At 40.1% G+C, this 20,828-nt stretch overlaps 1 protein-coding gene across 12 annotated transcripts in view; it reads left to right on the top strand.

The window, feature by feature from the left end:
• Window positions 1-20,828, top strand: part of MPDZ (multiple PDZ domain crumbs cell polarity complex component) — a 270,908-nt gene that overhangs the window by 26,838 nt on the left and 223,242 nt on the right. For 10 of the 12 annotated variants that reach the window (XM_067553100.1, XM_067553097.1, XM_067553099.1 and 7 more), the window contains exons 3-5: window positions 1,456-1,803; window positions 12,958-13,029; window positions 13,781-13,947. In XM_067553100.1, the coding sequence (XP_067409201.1) occupies window positions 13,014-13,029; window positions 13,781-13,947 (183 nt within the window). In that variant the 5' untranslated portion in view covers window positions 1,456-1,803; window positions 12,958-13,013. Of the gene's footprint in view, window positions 1-1,455; window positions 1,804-2,380; window positions 2,417-12,957; window positions 13,030-13,780; window positions 13,948-20,828 lie in introns of those variants that run through there. The other 2 variants (XM_067553090.1, XM_067553092.1) reach the window with 2 other exon arrangements.

Genomic DNA, 20,828 nt, shown 5'->3' with positions numbered 1-20,828 from the left:
GGTGCTTTGCAACTTTGCATTGCCCTAAAATGGAGCAGTCATTAGCACACATAGATAAAATCACCTGCAGAAGAAAGTCTACTGCTGCTGTGTTTAAGTAATATTACAGTTAGCAATTATACAATCAAACAATCTGTAATTTACTTCTGAAATTTTAGGCTGTTACAAACAAAAGAAGTATGTGCAAACTGCACCATTCAAAATTACTGAGGAATTTATAGAAGCTCAATGGCATACAGAACTGTCACTGACAAACATAATCCTGTTATTTCATTTTAAAAAAAGTCAATGGACAAACCAAAACACAATGGACTTAAAAATGCAACCTTTTATTATGAGGAAAATCCTGGAAACTCTTTTAAGATATCATGTGGGAGAATACCTGGAAAAAGAGTGTGATTGAACATATCCAGCATGGATTCAAGTAGGGGAGGAGGCCATACCCAGCTGGCATTTTTTGAAGATCCTACTGCCATAATAGACCAGACAAAATCAGTAATTGTAGTAAATGTAGTTTTTCAAACATCTTTGTAAAGTAAAAAGTCCCCCAAAAGGGGTTAAAGAGAGCTCTGGACAGAGAGCTGGTTTTTTTTTAATTAAAAAAAAATTTTTTTTTTACATTATAGAACCTTCCATCTTATTTAATAATTAACTTTTTATTTAAAAAACAAGAGTCCTGTAGCACTTTAAAGACTAACAAATTTAATTTCTGCAGGCATAAGATGTCATGGGTTGCAGCCCATGAAAGCTTATGCCTGCAGAAATTAAATTTGTTAGTCTTTAAAGTGCTACAGGACTCTCGTTTTTGCTGTATACAGACTAACACGGCTACCCCACTGGAACTTTTTATTTCAAGAAATTTTCTTTCTTCCTCCCTCTTCAGTTCAAGTCTTCAACAAAATATCCCTTCCCCTTAACAAACAGAAGGATGCTTGGTTCCTTTATACTGTTCAAAGTAAACAATTCTTCTCTCCCTTTCTGTAAAACAGATTACAAAGCAATCCCCCTCCATATGCCCTTCATTTTTTTCTCTATAAGAAAATCTCTTCATCTTCAGTCAATTTTAGAAGGGAAAACAGTTGCATACAAGTGGGGGGCATTTATTCAGTTTTTCCTCAATTAATAAAAGTCTTGCCTGAGTAAGAGATATAAGACTGGGCCCAAATATACTAGTGATCAAATCTATTTGATGGTGGAAGTTTCTGAAAGGAAGTAGAGGAAACAATCACTCTGGATATTTAAAGGGACAGCATTCACATAAAATCTGAACTTTTTTATCTGCTATATACTTCCAAGTAAAATAAGAGATTAAAGAAAACAACTGTTTTGTCTATTTTTTCCAGTTTCTTTATTTTATACATTTCATAGCACTGGGTAAGTCACTTGCAATGTTCCTTTGTGTGCACAGTTACTCAGCTCTCTCTCCTCCCCCTCCCTTTTTTGTGTCTTTCTCAGGGTAAGGAAGAGAGATTTTTTTTAAAAAGGAAAATGTGACTGCAACACCCCAGTAATTGCAGGAGAGGATGTGTAATACACGAAACAACGAAAACTTCTAAAAAACTGATTGGCTTGCAAATTGATGTCCCTTTAAAATTAGATTGGAAATGAAACTAGGTGAAGAGCTGTAGGGAATAAATGCTGCCCAGCTGGAGTGCAGACCAGACGAGCAAGCGGACTAGCTTTCTAATAAGTGGCCACTAAAGCCCCTCTGCTGCGCAGACCTACGTGAGTAATTTTGCTGCCTTGAGTAGCCCTGTGTGCTTGGGGCCTCGGGAAGGTGCAAGTGCAATCTGTAGGGGGAAGGTAGGTACCATGCAGCTTTCGGGGTGATCGCAGGTTGAGGAAGCGGAGTGGTATCTGTTCCCCGAATCATCACTTCCCTCGCCCAGAGACGACACGAGGCCCCCACTTTGCAAATGTAACCAGCGCCGAGCCTGCTCCTGCTCCTGCAGCTGCCCGCGCTCTCTTCCTAGCCGGCGAGTGCAGATCAGCTCCGAGTCCGCGGCTCCCCCTCCGGCATCTTCCCTCCGCAGGCTGGGCTGCGGGGCAGGCAGACGCAGCGCGGAGTCCGAGGCCGGCCCGCGGGGCCCCTCCTGTTGCTGGCTGCCGTTGTCATGGTTCCTTCTCCGCAGCCGGTTCCTACTCCCACTTCTGCTGGGCTCGGCTCGGCTCGAGCACGTCTGGCCGCGGAGGGGCGGGGGCGGCCTGGCATCTGGCCGCCGGATGGTTGGGCCGGATTAAGTTTCATGGTAGCCGCTGCGTGTGACCCTGCGGCTCCGCTGCGGGCCGTTACTTGGGGCGGGAAGGACGGCACAGCCCGCAAACCAGGGCTGCAAGTGGGTCCCCCCCCCTCCAAGCCCAGCCCAGCCCTGCCCTGCCCTCGCTCGGCTGCGGGGTGCCTGGAGCCGCGAGCCGGGTAAGCTGCGCGCGGCGGGGCTGCAAAGCCGGGGGCTGCCCGGGGGGGTCGGGCTGGCTCCGCCCGGGGAACCGAACGTTCTGTCGGGGCCCCCGCAGAGGCACCGGGGGGGGGCATGGCGTGGTGGGGGCGGGGGCTCTGCTTTTGCGCCCCCTCCCCCGCCCCGGGCGGCCCCCGTCGGTGTCACTATCAAAGGATGCGGGGGGAGGGGCTCGGGCATTCCCCCCCCTCACCCGCCCAAGAGGGAATTTAGCCATAACCCCCCCTCCCCGCCAGTAAAGTTTTCCTGTGCCGGGGCTCGGGCGGGGGGCGGCTGGGTTTTGCTCGCGGGAGAGGGCGCCACAAGGCCTCGCGCTGAGCCGGGGAAGCTGCTGCTGCTCGGTGGGCTGAGCCTGTTGCTTCTTGCTTGAGCTCGAGTGCGGGTGGCTGGCGTGCAGCGGCCGGGGCTGGGGCGAAGGATGTGGGAATGATGCTCCACCGCGAAGGCTGGGCTTGGCTCGGCTCTTAAGAGCGCGTCCCTGGAGGCGGCGAAGGGATAGTGGTCACGGTGCAGCTCCATCGCCGGCCTGGGCCAGGAGAGATCCTGCTGTAAACACAAGCCACGTCTCCGCTTGGTACTGCAAGTAGCTTCTGCCGTGGGCATTTTGTAACCTTTCCGAGCAGCTCGGAGCCCCCCTCCCCACCCAGCTCGCCCGGTGGGCTCTGCACGCACAAACCCTGCTCGTTTGCAAAATACCAAGTTCAGATCTTGTTCACTCCCTCCCCCCTCAACGTGATCAAGTCTGAGCCCCAATTTAAAACTAAATGTATCCAAGTTTTCTCTCTGTGTGTGAGTGTGTGTGTGTGAGGCGGAGACTTAAGGGTGTCCTTGAACATGTTTCATGCCTAGTTGTCTGGAGCAGACAAAAGGTGAGAATGCAGGTTAGGAGGAGCATCCTCCTTCAACACCAACAGTCCTACAGAATGTGCACAGTGCACTAGCTCAGCTGGGAAGAAGAACTGCATGTGTGGTGAAGCTGAAAAACTTGACCCTCACAGGGGGCGGGGGTAGGACCCCTTTGCTTTGAGTTGTAGTGAGTGGATGAACCTCGGAATGCTGAAATCCTTCCCCAAGTTCTTGTGATCGTTTGTCTTTGAACTACTTTTTTAAAAACCCTTCTCCACCCCTTCTTCCCGGAATTAGTGCCTGCAGGCAGACTGTTTCTATGAAAGACTCCATGAAAGCTGAAGTTGAAGAATTTGATGTAGCTACTAAGAAGAGCCTACAAATGGTTGCATTATATTGTGATAAATCAACTATTTTACATTCGGTGTTGGGAAATCATGATAACTTTGTGTTCACAGTTTCACTGAAATTTCAGGAATTCTGATCTTAAAAAGTTTTCTTTTAATCAACATATTCAGACATTTTTCCAGAGAAGTACAAACACGGGCCGAATTCTGCAGACATTTTTACCCATTAGGAATTGTGTGAGGTATCCAAGGACAGAATTTGGCCTGGTCTTGATAATTTAATTTGTCATCATTTTTACTCAGGCGTCTATGCTTTTAAACATGTGAGAAGATGACATAGGTGAGGAATAAATTATAATACCTTCTAAGGCAAAGGTAACATGTTGGCACTCTATTTCATATGTACATTTCATGAGATGGATGCATGACTTTGCCTGCTGGCATTTTGACTCAACCCTCCCTCCTTCCCCCAGTTTTAAAAATAAAACCTCATACATCACTAGTATGTTTGTCCTATATCAACTGCAGCCTATTTACAAGAAATCCCAGCAAAACTGACATTTTCTTTTCAAGTAAGGGCGTGTCAGGGAGAAGAGTAGCAGCAACCCCTTCCATGACGTTTTGCTTGAGCATTGAGAGCTGATTAGTATCTGTTGTTCTTTATTTGTATTACAGAGGGGCCTTAGTCATGAACCAGGAAGGACCCCAGGATGCTAGATGCTGTACAAAAAGACAAGTCCCTGCCCAGGAGAGCTTACAATCTAAGTAGTATTTGTAAGGACCCAATCCTGCTCCCACTAAAGTCAGTGGAGAAATGTCCATTAATTTCATTTTTAGCAGTACAAGGCCCATTACATTAATATCACTTTTCAAATGGACAGATGGGGGAGGTGGATATCAAAACTAAGAGGGGAAAAAGTGGGGGAATGTTATGTAAAAAGTAATTTGATTTTTAAAAGTGTAATTAAACAGCGTATCTAAGAAAATGAGTTTGCTTCCTATTTAGCTTCATCATTCATGAATTTGTCATTAGATGTCTCTGTTCACATATCATATCTCCTTAAAACTTTCCTGATTAGCCAACATTTTCTTTGAAGGGAAACTTGGAAATTCCATTGTGTTATGCAGAAAGTGTCAGTCACTTACGGAAGACATCCAAGATTTTTTTTCTTGATAAGATAGAGAAAACTATGCCATTTGTAGTGTTTTAATTTAATGTGCATAAGAAAATAAAATTATGATATAATTCTAACTGTATAGACATATTCTGTTAGTGTTAAAATATGTTTGGAGAATTAGATATCCAGTGTCTGTGATTGTTGCTTTTATTTTGCAATTGTCTGGGATAGTTGATGTTAAGTTGCTATAGTTACCTTGCTTAGTTCTGAATGGAAGAGTGGTACAAAATGCATAGTAGAGTAGTTATATCGTGAAAATGACTAATTTATATAATAACCCTGATCTGGTCAGAAAAATAATAAATAGCATAGAAAGATATTTTTGAATAATTTTTTATTTTCTTTCAGCATCCCAGTTTTATTTAGAGACAGAAAACATGCACCCACAGATACTTACCTACTTTGGTTTCCTATATTGTTTCTCCCCCCCCGCTGATTATCCATTTTGGTACCACACTAATGCTTTTCCCTAGCAGAGAAATGTGCCTGTAATCAGCAACTTACATCACTGGCTTTTATGAATATACTTCTAGAACCATACACTCCAGCCTACTATTGAGAAGTTTTTTGTCTGAATACATTTTCTTCTTTGGGATAAAATCTGTTCTAGGGCAACTAATCGATATCAGCATGAGGAAACAAGGACAGCTGTGCTTTAATGCTAGTATATATCCCATATTTTTTTTCTGGTTTTGTGTCTTTGAAATCCACAGAAGACAGTTCAATGAAACTGTTTACAGCCTATCAATTTATAGACCAATTTGAATATTTCATTGTAGGATAAATCTCCTAGCACACAGGCCACACTTTAATCATCAGATTTAAAACAATTAGGAAGGTTTTCTGAATCATCCAATCCAGGCTCCAAAAAAGTAAAATACAAAATAATATAGTTACCACATAGATTATGATTTCTGTGAAATTCACAGGGTTAAATAAATCAGCTGACTTTTGCTAGTGTCCTACTGATATACCTTAAGTCACCAGGCTACCATATTTAATGAATATGACCTTATTAATTTAATATTCATGGTAATGATATTTTTATTTCACTCATTGGGACTACTAAACAGATTATACTGTAATATGCAATTTTGTTTCTTTTATATATCGGTCTATACATGTATGTGTAAATATGTGCCCTCGATATACTATCTTAGAAAAAGCTTTGGGGCAGTTTGGGCTGCTAGTTGTGAAAGAAATGGCCGAAACGGAATTAAGGTGCCAAGTTGGTGAAATTCTCTGGAGTAGTTCTTTAGATTGAAAACATTAGTATAGTCAGAAGAAAACTCTGTTATGTATTCTAATATGACGTTAAAATATACTGAATTTAATAGTCTTTTTTTCATTCGTACAGAATAGAATATGATGAGAAAATTATTGTTTTAAATTTGTGTCCTTCAGTTGTAAGGAAAATACTGAATCTGGAGAGACTTTTTAAACTGTTCCTTATTGTGCTGGGAACCATTCATTATTCTGTAAAATATTTAGATGTTTTAGAGGAAATGGTTCAATTTATAAATGTTTAAGAGTGTAAACTTGTTTGGATTTGAAATACTGATTTCCAAGGTGTATTTGTTGAAAAGTTTCCTTTGTTTTATAAATTGGTTGAAGTGACACAGATATATATACAGTAATTCTATCCCTGTAATACAGGTTTACATTTCATATAGAAGCTATATTAAAACAATTAATTAAAAAAACGCAACTCCCTTATAAAAAATTCAGTTCTTGTAATAGACTTCCATTTTATAATATTGCCTGCAGTTAATAGTAGTTAAAATAATTCTGAATAAATGGAATCAGGTGCATGTGTCAGTAGGAAAAAATGTCTTAAACATGTTCAAAATTTTGGATCACTAATGATATACTTAATTAAAATTACATCCAAGTATTCTATTTACTAATAAGTAAAGTAATAAGTAAAGAACAGACTGGAATAAGAACAGGTGTATAGATAATTTATACACTGTTCTGCTAAATTCCAATTAAACAGCAATATACAAAAGTGTTAGCACAATAAAACTTATAAAAATAAACTAAATAAAACAGTTAATTTAAATGTTCAAATTACTTTTGCATCCATCCCTCAAATGTTTAACATGACTTTTTAGCTAAAATACAAAACTTTTATTCACTGGCATAATTAATATATGTTCAGTGCATCTGTTATCCTTTAGGTTGTGCATCTTTTTCATCTTTGTTCATACGAAATTATACTAGATTTTCAGAGATTGGGGGTAATGCTTTTATGTGGAATTATTTAGTCTTCATATGACCTACAGTGGTTTGTGAACTGTCTATTTTTTTAAATGCTCAATTGCTTTTTTACTTTAAGGGTCTCAGAATCTTCTTTTATTAGTATAACTTTTTAAAAATATAAATTTCAGGCTGCTTGGGCCTGTCAGTTACATTTTTTTCTAGTCAAGGGAAATTTGCTTGGTTCATGAACAGTGTAGAACAGTGCAAATTGCTTTTGCTTGTATTAAATCCTCAGTGCAAATTGCTTTTGCTTGTATTAAATCTGTTCTGCCCTCATGCAGAGGGGTGTGCTCTAGGCTGTACTAGCTGAGAGAAGAAGTGGTTAATCTCAGTCAGAAACATGGATGTCCTGTCAGTAAAACATTAGATCAACCTTTTCTTGTGCCTTCCCCTCTGTATATCACTCCTCTGTTTCTTCTTATTACCTTGTCTGTCTGCTCAGAAACACTTTCCTTCTCTCTGCTCCCTTTATGCATTCCCAATCTCTCAAGCACCGCCAGCAGAAGTTTGTGTTTTGTGCATAGCACTTACTGAGTACAGGGAAAGCGATACAGTCCATGCAATTCTGGTCTGTTTCACTTGACTTTTGCAGGCACTCATAGGAAAGCACTTTGGGCAGTATATAGCCATGATTATCCACAGAGGTGAAAATAAGAATATAGCAGGGTTCGGTGGGGGAGGCTAATTAACCCACCCATATACCTTAGAAACAAAATAACACGATCAAAGCAAAACCGTATTTGTATACTGTGTGGGAGCCCAGAGTTCAATTTTGCCTCCCCCAGAGGGTTGCAGCCAGTAGTGGCAAGGAGGCTACATGCTTCCCTTTGGGGATTACAAGCTGCAGTCGCAGGGAGATTTGGTAGTAGATAGCGATATCTCCTGCTTGTGGGCTGCAGTTTGTATTCAGTGGCACTGACAACAACACAAGATGGCATCTGAGTGGCAGCCAGACAGTGGGGGAGGGAGGGGTGGAAGACAAGGACCATGATCAAAATGAGGGGGTGAAAAAAGGCTCACCAAGCTGGCCAAATTCAAGTCTAAATGTAGATTGAATGTTTGAAAACGTTGGCCCCAGTGTATATAAAATGTGTGCCATGAATATTTTTTTAGTTTAATTGAAGCAATTTCTGTTTAGTCTCTAAGCCTTTTAGCCAGCGTTTGGGCCTGGATATTAGTCTTAATACAGACATTTCTGTTGTGTTCTGAAAACACTGCCAGTACAGTCATGAATATAGGATAAAGCCTATTACTGTCCTTTCTATCTTTGGCATTGCGTGTTTCCTAATCCAGCGCTATAAGCATTAGCTTCCAAGGTATTTATTTAAAAAGGATTTGTGAAATGCTAGATGGAGTACCAATCGATGAAGTACTGTCTTGGAAATTATATGATCAAACATAAAAGAACTCTCATTAGATGTGGGTCACTTTTTTTTTTTTTTTTTTTTTTTTTTGGTGAAGCTTTTGACCATTGAGTTAAATTTGGTTTGACCCCTATAGTTAAAGGGGTACTGTCAACATAAAACTTATGGCTAAATTCATGAAGGCCCTGCTTCTGCTCCTATTGATGTCAGTGGTGCAGGATTAGGCACTGCCATTAAGTGTTCAAAGCTGCAACATGGTGAGCACTTCTTGCTAATCACTCTGCAGAATTGGCCCTAAAGTTGAAATAGGGAGGAATAAATTATTTTCTCCTGCAGCAACAGGGGAGGATTCAAGCCAAAGGAGAGCAAGTGCATTGCTGCTGCTGTCTCCCTTTGAGATTATTCTGGGATGTAGGGGGTGGCAGCTTTAACCTCTACCTCTAGGATGTAGGAGGTGACTTCTCTAGCAGAAGGGTGGATGGGAGGCATTGAATCTGTCCTCACCAAACCTCTTTTTAGCCAGTGTCACCTACATTTTGTTGCTATTTCGGTCCTCTGTTGACCTTCCCCAGCAAACGGGAAAAGGTGCTGCCACTTTTGCCACTTCCTTGTTCTTCCTGTACCTACACCATGATAAACCTTAGTGTGAATTTAACCTCATATTTAAATAATCATGATGATGATCATTGCCTCTCCTGCTTAGCAACACCTTGAATTATAATTTAAATTTTAAATGTCCAATTCACTCTTCATCAGTTACTGGTATACTGTTTTGTACAATAGGAGCGCAGTTTCACTTTTCTTTCCAGTTACTGAGTTTGAGGGAATTAGATCCTGCCTCTCTAGTTCTAATGTCTAATTTTGTTGCCGTATCACCGTCATCAACCCGTGACTGCGTTTTTCTGCAATACTTTTAATTTTTTTACCTCATCCTCCAATTGACCCCCACTCTGTTTGTTTGATTTGTCCACCTGTTCCATCATGTCTGACATGCAGATGGTAAGCTCTCTGGGGCAGGGATTGTCCACTGATTGATTTCTACAGTGCCTGGCATAGTGCCCTGGCTCTTGATTAGGGTTCATAAAAGTTATCATAATAAAAAAGACAATAACATTAAACAATGCAGGCTCCAGTGGTGGAGATTCTAAGGCCAAGAAAGCACTCAGCATTGGCTTAACTCTGCTCCCAATGAAATAAGTGGGAATCTTATCATTGGTTGAAGTGGGAGCAGAATTAGGCTAACACTGAAGGGACTTTTAAAAGCTACCTTAAAGATCTTGTTTGATGAATTATGCTATTTATGTCTGATTTATAACACCCCCGACACCTTTTTTTAATTAATCTAGCCAAGAATAACACACAAGCTATCCTGTTAACATTACAGCAACAGGTGTCCAACTAACCTTGCTGTAATTGTGCATATTAGCATAGGCGCTACTGATGAAGCTAGTGCATAGAGTAGTTGTGAGAAATGGTGGCTTCAGCTTTAGTAGAAGCAGTGTAATCAAATCTACGACAAGCTAAGATAGTAAACTCTCTGGGGACATGGGCTCTTTTTTTTTTTTTTTTAATCAGATGTGTCTGTAAAGGAGCTGGATGGGGGCCTCTTGGTGCTACTTTAATACAAATAACTAATCAGAGTAGCCATACTGAGAATGAGAAAATCAAAAAGGAAATGCACCTTATTTTCAGTCCCCTAAGAGTGTAATACAAACGATACACTGAATTCTGCGCTCATATACAGGTCTAAATTCAGCTATGCCTCTATATCTGAAGGTAGAATTTGTCCCAATGAGTGGAAATACCTGGAAAATATTAAAATAAAAGCTATTTATTTATGAGCCAAGAGCTTTTGTGGTAACTGCTCATGGTGTTTATGTGGTTAAATATATAGTTAGGCCAACACATAGTAGTGTAAAGCCTTTATGATTGAGAAGCTACTGATTGTTCTGCTTTAGTCCTGCCCAGATTACTGACACAACCAACCAAAAAACACAGTAGGCTTTTATTTCACTTTTAGGATCAGTTAATGAGACCCTTGCTGAAATATAGAAATGCCAAATTAAATAATTAGTTTGCTGACAACATGATAGTTATATAGCAAGTATCCAAAACTGAAAGGATCATATAAAGAGCAGACTCCAAAACAGACTCTTTTAACATGACCGAACATAACAGTATCCTAATGAGATGAAATATCTGGAACCTAAAATTTTTAATTTTATCATGCAAACTTCCCCCTCTCAATGTCTCTCTCCCCTACCTCCCTGAATAAATAAAACCCAAACAAGGTAGCTGGACAATCTGGTTGGGGGAAGCTAATCCCTCTTCAATATTTAGAACCATGTCATCCATCCACTCTCATAAAATATCACTATATGCAATGTTATGGAGGCTGATCTAGTGAAACCCCAAGGCCTCCTTCTGTTAGGCACGTGTGGGCATTGGCTATGCCAGATGAAATGAGAGAACAAATTCATTAGGGCTAGTAGCATCAGTTACTGCTTTGTGTGTCAGTGTAACGTGGGTCATGAGATAAGGTTACTTTTCGTTCTCTCACTTGGAGAAGCTGAATTCCAAGCTTGATCTGAAGTGGTGAATGGCTGTGAAAAAGAAAATGAATGATTCAAGTAACTGCGAATCGGTGAAAGAATCCAAAAATAAAATGGTGTGAAATTTTAAGACTTGTTGGAACAAGAGAGAGGTTTGCACAGAAATGGTCTTGAAACCCCCTGGATTTTTGGTTTCTCCACTAACTCGAAACAGTTCAGGTTTATCAGCCATTCTCCATTGTTTGAGACTTGTTGAAGTGAATCTGGGTGGGTGGGTCTTTTCTCAGTTTCTCTGTGGTGAGGGGTTTCCCTTTCATTCGGCCCAACCTGTGTGATTGACTGCCCTATTGGGTCGATCTCCTACTCCTGCCCCCATGCCTTCATTTGTGCTGTCCCAATATGCACAACTGCCAATATGATCAGTTCGACCATGTCTCCCACTCTCTTGTCCCTTTGACAACGCACTTCTTCCAAACACCTATAGACCACAGTTCTCTGCACTATGATGTGTTAACCAGATTTAAGTTGGGATACAATATATTGCATATATATCACACATGAATGGAATATTATCAGATATATGGAAGTAATAGCTGTGTGATTAAAATGCACAAACTTGTGATAGATGCATTTTATCATGCACCTGCCTGCACTCTGCCCACTAATCCCCCTTCCCAGCACCCAAATGCTCTAGACCTTTGAGCGACTTCAGAAAGGCACCATTTTCTTAATTAAATGAAAATATCAAATAAAATGTGGATGCATATAGAATTCTTCCCCACCCCAAATCACTGTTGTGGGGGAAAAAATTGCAGCTGTTTGAGTTCCAAGATAAGATTCAATCCTGGACCAGAATGCGTTAAAGCTCACTGTCTCTTGGTACTGTAGAGCTTGAGATGGGAGTTATCCCTTTCTAGTCCTGTAGGGCTGCAAGATATTACATTTTAAAACTGTGACTTTTTAAACATAGAAGAGCTATGTAAGGAAATGTTATGAATTTTCTGTGGCTCCGTCTGAGGTCTTGTACAGGTGGCTTCATGGTAAGTGAAGCTCCTGGCTTTTCAGGCGGATGGATTTTAAAAAAATAGTCTCCTCAATAATAATTTTTAAATCTTTCTAAAACATTTATGAAATAGTCTGTAAAATATCATACATACAAAACACATGCCAATATGATGTATAAAGGTTTTAATGGAAGTCATTTTGCATGACCCACATAGTATACATGTGGCTTTCATCACTCATGAGGAGTTGACACATCTCAAACTTGTGCTGATTAAAAGCCTTTACATGAACATGTATTCAATATAAGCACACAATAATCATGGAGCTAACAAAATACATACTCAATCTTTACCTTTCCATCTCTTTGTTTTTTTGTTGTATCTATCTTCCATCCTTTGTTTGTCTGTTTAGACTGCAAGGCCTTGATAGTGAAGTGTCTGTCAGATTTTTTGATGCTGTGTAAAATGATAAATGACAATACTGAGTGCGTATATTCTTTGAAACGTGTAGTTTTGTTTGTTTTGATGCAAAACTATGGATTCTGACAGTTGGAACTCAAAAACAGAAATTGTGCATGAAACTCATGGAAACTGATATTGCAGGCAGTACTTCACATGTGCTCATGCAAACAAAGCCATCAAATTTTGTACAGTGTTACTTGGGAAATACATTTACAGCTTCTGGTTTAAATAGTACACTACACCTTGCACATCAGTATGCAAATAACACCATTGTTATGGAAATCTAGAAACATTATGAATAATCCACAAAATAGTTTCCAGTCTCAGTTTTCAGGCTCAAAAACAACTTCTAGAATATAATCAACTGCTAGTTTATCTTAATTGTTGAAAGAGTGACTGTGTTGATTGTTTTCCAAGAACTTCTGTGTTTTAGGATTTGATTCTCTTAATGTGAACATTTTCTTTTCTACTTCTGTTTCCTTTTAGGAAAGTATTTAAGTTGCCATTTGCAATTTTGGGCTAGAAATTGAGCAGTGGAAAACATGCTGGAAGCAATAGGTGAGGTTTTATATTTATTTGTGGTCAAATGAGGTTTACATGCTAGATCTGAATTTAAGACAATACTGTATAAGACAGTTGAACTACATTTTATCAGACATAGTTACTGTATATAGAAATGTCTGTGTTTGGATTCTTGTGTTCATGCATGTATTTTGAAATGCACATTTTCTAGGTAATATACATTATTCCTGTTTTATTTTTTCATATTTAATAATATTGAAGGATAGAGCTGGTTGGAAAATTGTGAATTCTCCCCCCAACTATCGCTGCTTAATGGTGTTTGTTTTACAATCCATTGAAAGCTGATTAGCTGTGATTCCTGCACCTGAGTTTATATGAACCATCTTTCATGTTTAGGACCCATTCTGCATGGACATGTGCAACTCCTACTGGCTTCTGACTTTCCATTGATGTCAATGGGAATTGCAGCCACATAACTAGAGCTCTGTGTGGATACAAAATTTGTATGTGCATCCAAACCACAAAAATGGTTCGTGGATATAAAGTGGATAGCCATGGCTTTGCAAGGCTCTACACATAACTAAGAGCAGAATTGGTCTTTGTTTTTATTTTTTGTTTTTTAGAATTTTTGTTAATGTTCAATATTTTTCACTTAATGTGCAAATTTGAAAAATATCACCCATCTCTGATTTTAGCAGATAGGAAAGTGGTGATGTTTGTATAGCCTCCGCTAGTGGCAGGTGACCTTTTGTAAGCTGCTGCTGACTGATAATGAATCTCATTGCAGATACATACAGGGCCCTGCAGGCAGTGGAGCGACTGCAGGCGAAACTGCGGGAACGAGGTGACGTAGCAAATGAGGAGAAGTTGAGCTTGCTAAAATCAGTGCTGCAGAGCCCTCTCTTCAGCCAGATCCTGAACCTTCAGACTTCTGTCCACCAGCTGAAAGATCAGGTAGGACAGTAGTAGAGAAAAGGTTAAAATGTTGTAAAAGCTTATGTTTATCTGATTGCTGCTTGTGAAAAAGTAACGAATGTTGAACAGTAAAATTTATAATAAAAAATGGAAGGGCTGATCCAAAGCCCATTAAAATAAGTGGAAAGACTCCCATTGACTTCAGTAGATTGGTTTAAGTCCTGAAGCTTGTGTATACAGATAGATTTTTCTACCTGTTTGACTGTAGCTTATTGCTGTGTACTGTAGGAAATGATGACATGTGGAAAGTTGTCAGAAGAGTGACTACTGCCACTGTTCAAAAAAGGATACAGTCAGGATACATTATTATGGAATTGGGGACAGGTCTTCAGCTGATATAGCACCATTGACTTCCATGGAACTAACCTCATTCTCATCAGATGAGAATCTGAGGCTTTATATCCATCCGTTGGCATGCACTGTGTGTGTGATTTATCACAGTCGTAGGCAAGCATACCATGTAGTTTAAGAATGGATTTGTATATAGAAATCAAATCTGAGGATGGGTAGTCACTCCTATTTTGCCTTCATATTGAATGATCGCTTTGGGCCAGATCCTGCTTCCCTTTGGTACAAACACATGGAAAGAAAGAGCTTAGTTCTAAAGAACTGTGATCATGATCCTTTTGTGTTACACTGAATCTCTTCACTACTGGAGGTATGGCCTATGGTTGTATAGAAAGATGGACGCGGGAGTAGCCACTAATTCTCACGGAAGGTTCAGGTCCACAAGCACCATGGGGCCATTTCCTTATATAGAAATAACAACAAATAGTAGGCAACAAAAAGGCACAAAATAAGACATTAGACTTTCTGCACTTCATCAGCGTGGGCAAGAAAGTAGACACCTCTGCTATATTGGCTGGATTAGATTTTTTTTTTTTTCTCGTGAGAGAGAGCTTGAGTATAAAATTAGTTTTAATGAATAACCTTTAGGACCAAATTGTGCATGTGCCTCAGCATCTAGCTATTCCACTGACTTGTGTGAGAGGGGCATGGCTATGGTTCTTGGATGCAGAAATCCTACAATTCTCTTTGGGTTAGCCAGTGCACAGGGAGCAGGCTAGGCATTCTGAAGCGCTAGGTGACTGGCTGAGACTGCTCCTTGCATGGGAGTGCAACTGGTGGAAGATTACTGGCCCCTCCATGCAGCTGAGTAGCAGCCAGACACAATCTGGCCCTTGGTTTCCTGTAGTTCTTGCATTAATCTCAATGCTATTTTACATGGACAACAAATATTTTTTATAGAGTATTTACCACACTATGTTTTATTCTGAATTTCACTCTTTTTGTGTTTGAGATAGAGGAACTGGTTGCCTGAGAGTATTACAGCAATAATAGTAGTAAAATCTTACATAAAAGCAGTCTGTTGAAATTCTGAGGTGAACATAATGCACAAGTAGCAAGGAAAGATTTAATGCTGACATTTAAAAAGATGCACAGAATGAGTTCTGTGGTTGATGGCTGTGGGAACATGATAGTTGAAGTGAAGGGATGCCTGCAAACATTATCAGGAATTTTCTGAAAAGTGAATGAAATAGTTCTTACTATGTGTAGGGTGGGGAGATAAATGGGATTTCTCTCTATTTAAATGATTTTACTAATTTAAGTGACTGGAATATTTATCAAATCTGTAGCACAAGCATACACCTTTTGAGGGATGCAACTTTTTTAAAAGTGAAAGGTTTTATTATCTGTGAACATATAGCTGTGCAATTTGTGTATTCAGACATTCTGCTACCATGATGGTGCTTGCAAAGTGGGTGATTTTAATACAATTTGGTTGTCCGGTGAACTATCCGCATGTGAATTTGCCTGATCTACATGCACCAGCATGAGCAATAGCATATGCGAATATAGGTGTGCAACTGTGCATAGATCTTTTTATATCTCTGTAAAGGTAATTCCTTAGCTTTATGTCCTATTTTTAAATTATAGCTATCTGAGGGGCCTATATTTTTTTTCTTTAAATGCTTTCAAACAATACCATTGAAAATTATTTTAAAAAATAAGAAGCTCAATTAAAGAAAATCAGCAAAATTTCTGAGGAATTTCCTAGGTTTCAGTTTTGTCCAAGGATATGTTGTTTTCTTTGTATGTGTTGTGTAAATGTTGTGCTCTTGGAAAAGATTGACTAAGTTTAGTTATTTTCTAGTGTAAACTTCCAGGGAAGACAAGTGGTGTGCTAGAGTCAGGAAAGAAATACAGTATATCTTTGTTCAAGTTCTAGGCTCCTGTTGAGAAATGAAGTTGTATGATGGTTTTGTGCACAGCAGGTATTAAGATGAACATGTCAAATTTATTTTCACTTGAAACTGAACTGAGATTTGAACAGCTGTCTCTAGGGTAGGAATGCAGAAGGGCAGGTGTATTAACCTGTCCGCTCCTTAATGCTGTCTATGATGATGAGGATTATTTACATGATTGCCCATCATGTAGTAGAGGCTTGCTGAATATTCAAAAGAAGGTCTCTGTTCTGAGGATCTCTAAGGGGGGGAGAGACATACAGGCTGAAGTTAGGAGAAGGAAACAGTGGTGGCAGTTTTATAGAGAAGTCACGTTAATTCACTGCAGAAGCGGGTACTTAAAAAAGACTTAGCCCTGGTCTACACTTACCGGCCGATTCGGCGGCAGTCAATGGGAGTTATGCAAGCTACGCAGAGTACTTGCGTAACTCCTGTCAACCGCTGTGCTTCCCTTCTGCGCTGCGTCTTCACTGCGCTACGCCACTTGAGGGGGTGGTTTTACTACATCGACTTCTGGATCGACTGAGTGGGTCTTCACTGACCGCTCAGTCGATCCAGATATGTCGATCTGATGGCGGTGACTTTGCTGCTGTCAGTGTAGACATAGCCAAAGCAGGGGCCTCATGTAAGGGTATGTCTCTGAACTCAGGAGGGGCCGTACTATGCATGGGCCTTTGTGTGGAAGGATGCAGATGATTATGTGAGAAGTTTTAAGCCTTTGTTGTGCAATAATTCTTAAAAGTATCTTTGAGAATTATTTAAAACTTGCTAGTAAGCCTCCAATAGAGGAAGTAAACATACAATCCTAGCACACACACATCACTTGCACCATACTTAAGAGGTCGGTCCAGAAAATGACTCTCTCTCACTCTATGAACAAAAATAGGGAATCATGATGTCACAACACCAAATCATGAGCCAAAAAGCATCAGTCCCTCTTCTCATTTCCTTATATTCCCTCTATTCTCTTGGGGCTTTTATGCTTGCTGTCACCTTTCCATCCTTATTCTTTGTGTCAATTGAGAATTGATCCCCTTCATTTGAGAGGTGGGCGTACCTGAGGCCTGTATGGTTTGCATTTGTACTAGACCTTTGGGTTTTAGTCTGCTGGTTTTTCTTTTGATGTTTGTGGTGCACTGCCTTTTAGTATGCCTATTGATGGGTGCCTTATAAATAATTTAATTTAAAATAAACAATTTATGTTGAGATTTTTACAATGCAGAGTTAGGGGATGGATTAGGGTAAATACTTTCTCCCACTAAGGAAAAAGCATGGATTCAGATCAGTTTCTAGTAACATCATGCCTTCAGTGCACTCTTGCATATAGGGTGACCAGATAGCAAGTATGAAAAATTGTGTGTGTGTGGGGGGGAATAGGCACCTATATAAGACAAAGTCCTGAATACCAGGACTGTCCCTATAAAATTGGGACATCTGGTCACCCTATTTGCATATAAGTGTACAAAGCAACCAGAATGCTTTCCCCCCCTCCCCTCTGAGCATCCGCTCTCTTTACTGAGTGTTTGTTTTCTGATGCTGATGCTACAGAGAAGGCTCAGCGTTTGAAGATAAGGGAGCAACAGAAAAGACCAGTAGAAATTCTGCCTTGTACTTGGTTGAATGTCTCACATCTTAAATATTTTTATTTTATTTTTATTTAAATTTTTCACCATTTAAAAATATTCTAAACATCATAACCCAGTGCTGGTAATCCTCTCTTCTTTTCTCTCTTTCACTTTGTGCTTCTCCCCTCATTCCCCGCCCCCCCACCCCCCTCCTCATTTTAAGAGCTCAAGGCACTGCTAATGAGAAAAATCCCTTCCTTGGCTGGGCTACATTCCTCAGATTTTTCTCCCTTGGAACTAGACTATAGATTGTACATAAGATTCAGGAATGGAAAAATAACCCCTGCAATGCAGATATATGCTAGCTTGCTCATAGTGGTCAGGTGCTCAGTGCTGTAAAGTCTATATAGCAAAGAACTTAAACACAGGCACTGGGAAACTCTCTCTTTTTTGCCTATGAGAGGTCATGTGGTTAGCAAGTGAAATTCCTGCTATGCATTACACAAAAGAAGCACTGGCAGTTATTATTTTGTTGCCTTTCCACTACAGTGCTGACTTTGTACTAGACTCTGTCATGTGATCCAAAACATTTCACATGGTCATAAAACCTAATTTACTCTGATTTACCTAAAAACTCTCCATGTGACTGGGTTCTTTTTTAAATGAGGTATGAGTAGCAAAGGCAATCAGCATGGCTCTTTTGGAACTATGCTGCCTGAGGTCAGGATGGGGAATCCAGGGATAAAGAGCTAGCACTGAAGATTAGGACTTCTATGTAGGTAATCCTAGCCTAGGAGTGTTCATTTTTAGGGAGTTGGGGTAGCGGGTGTCAAGGTTTGGGGGCGAGTCCCAAGGCCCTCCTCCTTTTTTTGTGAGTGCCCTGTATCCCCGACAGAAAAAAAGAGAATCTTATAAAGAGAATTTTGCAGAGTCAGCCTTCCACTTCAAGTTTTTCAGGATAATTGGACCTTTATGATTATTATGCATGTGTACAACCTTCTTGATTATTTTAGGAGACACAAATACCAGACTAAATACAGTAGCGAGGTCTGTGTGATCTTGGGAGCATAGTGTCACCTGCTCAACCTAATACACAAAAACACTTACGTTTTAAACAAACTACTTTTGAGCGATCTAAAAGTGCTGATTATGTTTCTTTAAATGCTGATGTACCAAAGACATGACTGCAATGCTATTTTTTTTTATTAAAAAAACATTTTGAACAACCAAATGAAAGTAGTATTTGATTGCATTGAGAGTCTAACTATGCAACTGTAAAATAAGTTTTATCACACTGTGTGGTATCAGTGAATTTTCTTTTTGTCTAATGCCAAATTATATCAATATTGCAGATGTTACATACAGTAAAATGAAGGCCAATCAAGGCAAATTAGCACAAGGAAAATTATAGAACAAAGTAATATTTCTTCATACAGTACTTACATAATCACAGAGCTATAAAGCTACTTCATGATGGAGTTACAATAGTTTTATTACTGCCAAGCAGTGCAATTTATATGTTGTGAAAAATATTTCTTAAAACCGCAAAAGCATAATTTTTCTAGGATTTCCATTTGTGGTTCAGTGTCACCTGGGAATGACCTCTACCTGTGTGATTTGAAGCAGTGTTCATCAGTTGTTCTCAACCTTTTCCATACTGTGGCCATTCTGCCTCTTCCCCTCACCCCCCAAAAAATCAGGATCCCCTTCCTGTTTAGCCATAAATAAAGGGAGTGTGGTCATTTACCCCCTTTGTTTGCAGTTCCCCTCGTGTTCACATCCCTCAGGGGAAGAACTTATGGCATATACCAAGGCACAGGTACCATACAGCAAAATGGCTTTGTATAGTATCAATACTTAAAAAACCAAAGCAAAACGTTGTTTAAATGTGCATGTGTGAGAGAGTAAGTTCTGAATACATCTGAAAAACTTCACTCTTTCAACAACTCCCCTCCACCACCTCCCCCAAGATATGATCAGGAGTCAGAAGCCAATTTGTCTGACAGTCTTCTCACATTAAGCTAATCCCCATCGAACATTCAACTCAATTTCTTTAATTAGCTTTAAAAATAAAGATCATTAAAGTGGAGTGCTACCATCAATTACAGTAGAAGAGTTAGGATTCAATAATGCATCGTAGCGATACTGTAATCAGTGTTTTACTGAAAGATTTTTTTTGGGGGGGGAGGGGAATAAAGAAAAGTCTTCCTGTGAGTGTTGATATAAGGGCATCTGATTTCAGTTTTTTCTTAGAGGGCATGGCAAGGAGCATTTCAGTATTCCTGCTGTAAATTCGTACACAAGGAAAGCTTTTCTCACCCTGTTCTTTTCATTTTTGGAGACCGTGAGGAATTTTTTTTCCTTACTGAGCTCCTTGCCCTCACAGCAAAGTAAGTGCTTTATTCCATAATGGAGAGGAGAAGCAATACCATGATCATGTAGAAAAGCAGCTGTTCCTAAAAAGGTCAGACCCAGGGAGTCACTGGTTCACTCCAACGGGGATGCTGATACATCCAGCTTCTCTCTGCAGATACGGAAAGTTCTAGATGCAGCACAGGCATTGCTGTTGCTTTTTGTGGGGAGACAACTGCAGAGAGGCTGTTCTGGTGCAATCTACGTCCTACGTGAGATTGAGAGCACTTGTCCTTATAGATCATGGTGGGAGGGCAGGAGCAAGGCCATGGGTCTATGATGATGGGTATTTATTGGTCAGGGATGAAAGTAGAGGGGCATAGTAGTTGTGTGGCTGCAGCCAGCTATGCTGATGCTCTGTGTGTTAGGACGGTAGGATATTATCCCTCCTTACCTGTAGGATGATCTCCTATGAAAGGCATGTATATTTAGCTTTGTCTCTTCATCAGCATCATTTTCAGACTTTCTGTACTTTTCCGACTTTGTCTTGGTGGGTGATTGTACACATCCCATCAAAGGAGGATGGCTTGAGAACCACACGGACTGGTGAGGCTTCCGTGGGGTATCAGGGAAAGGAGAAAATGGAGTACTAAGCCTGCATTTCCCCTACTCCATATGCCCAGGGTAAAATCTCCCC

This window comes from Emydura macquarii, unplaced genomic scaffold (genome assembly GCF_026122565.2).
Source record: "Emydura macquarii macquarii isolate MOO-44397 ecotype Brisbane River unplaced genomic scaffold, CSIRO-AGI_Emac_v2 contig_1451, whole genome shotgun sequence".
In the NCBI taxonomy this organism is placed as follows: domain Eukaryota; kingdom Metazoa; phylum Chordata; order Testudines; family Chelidae; genus Emydura; species Emydura macquarii.
This window is presented reverse-complemented; position numbering and strand designations above follow the sequence as displayed.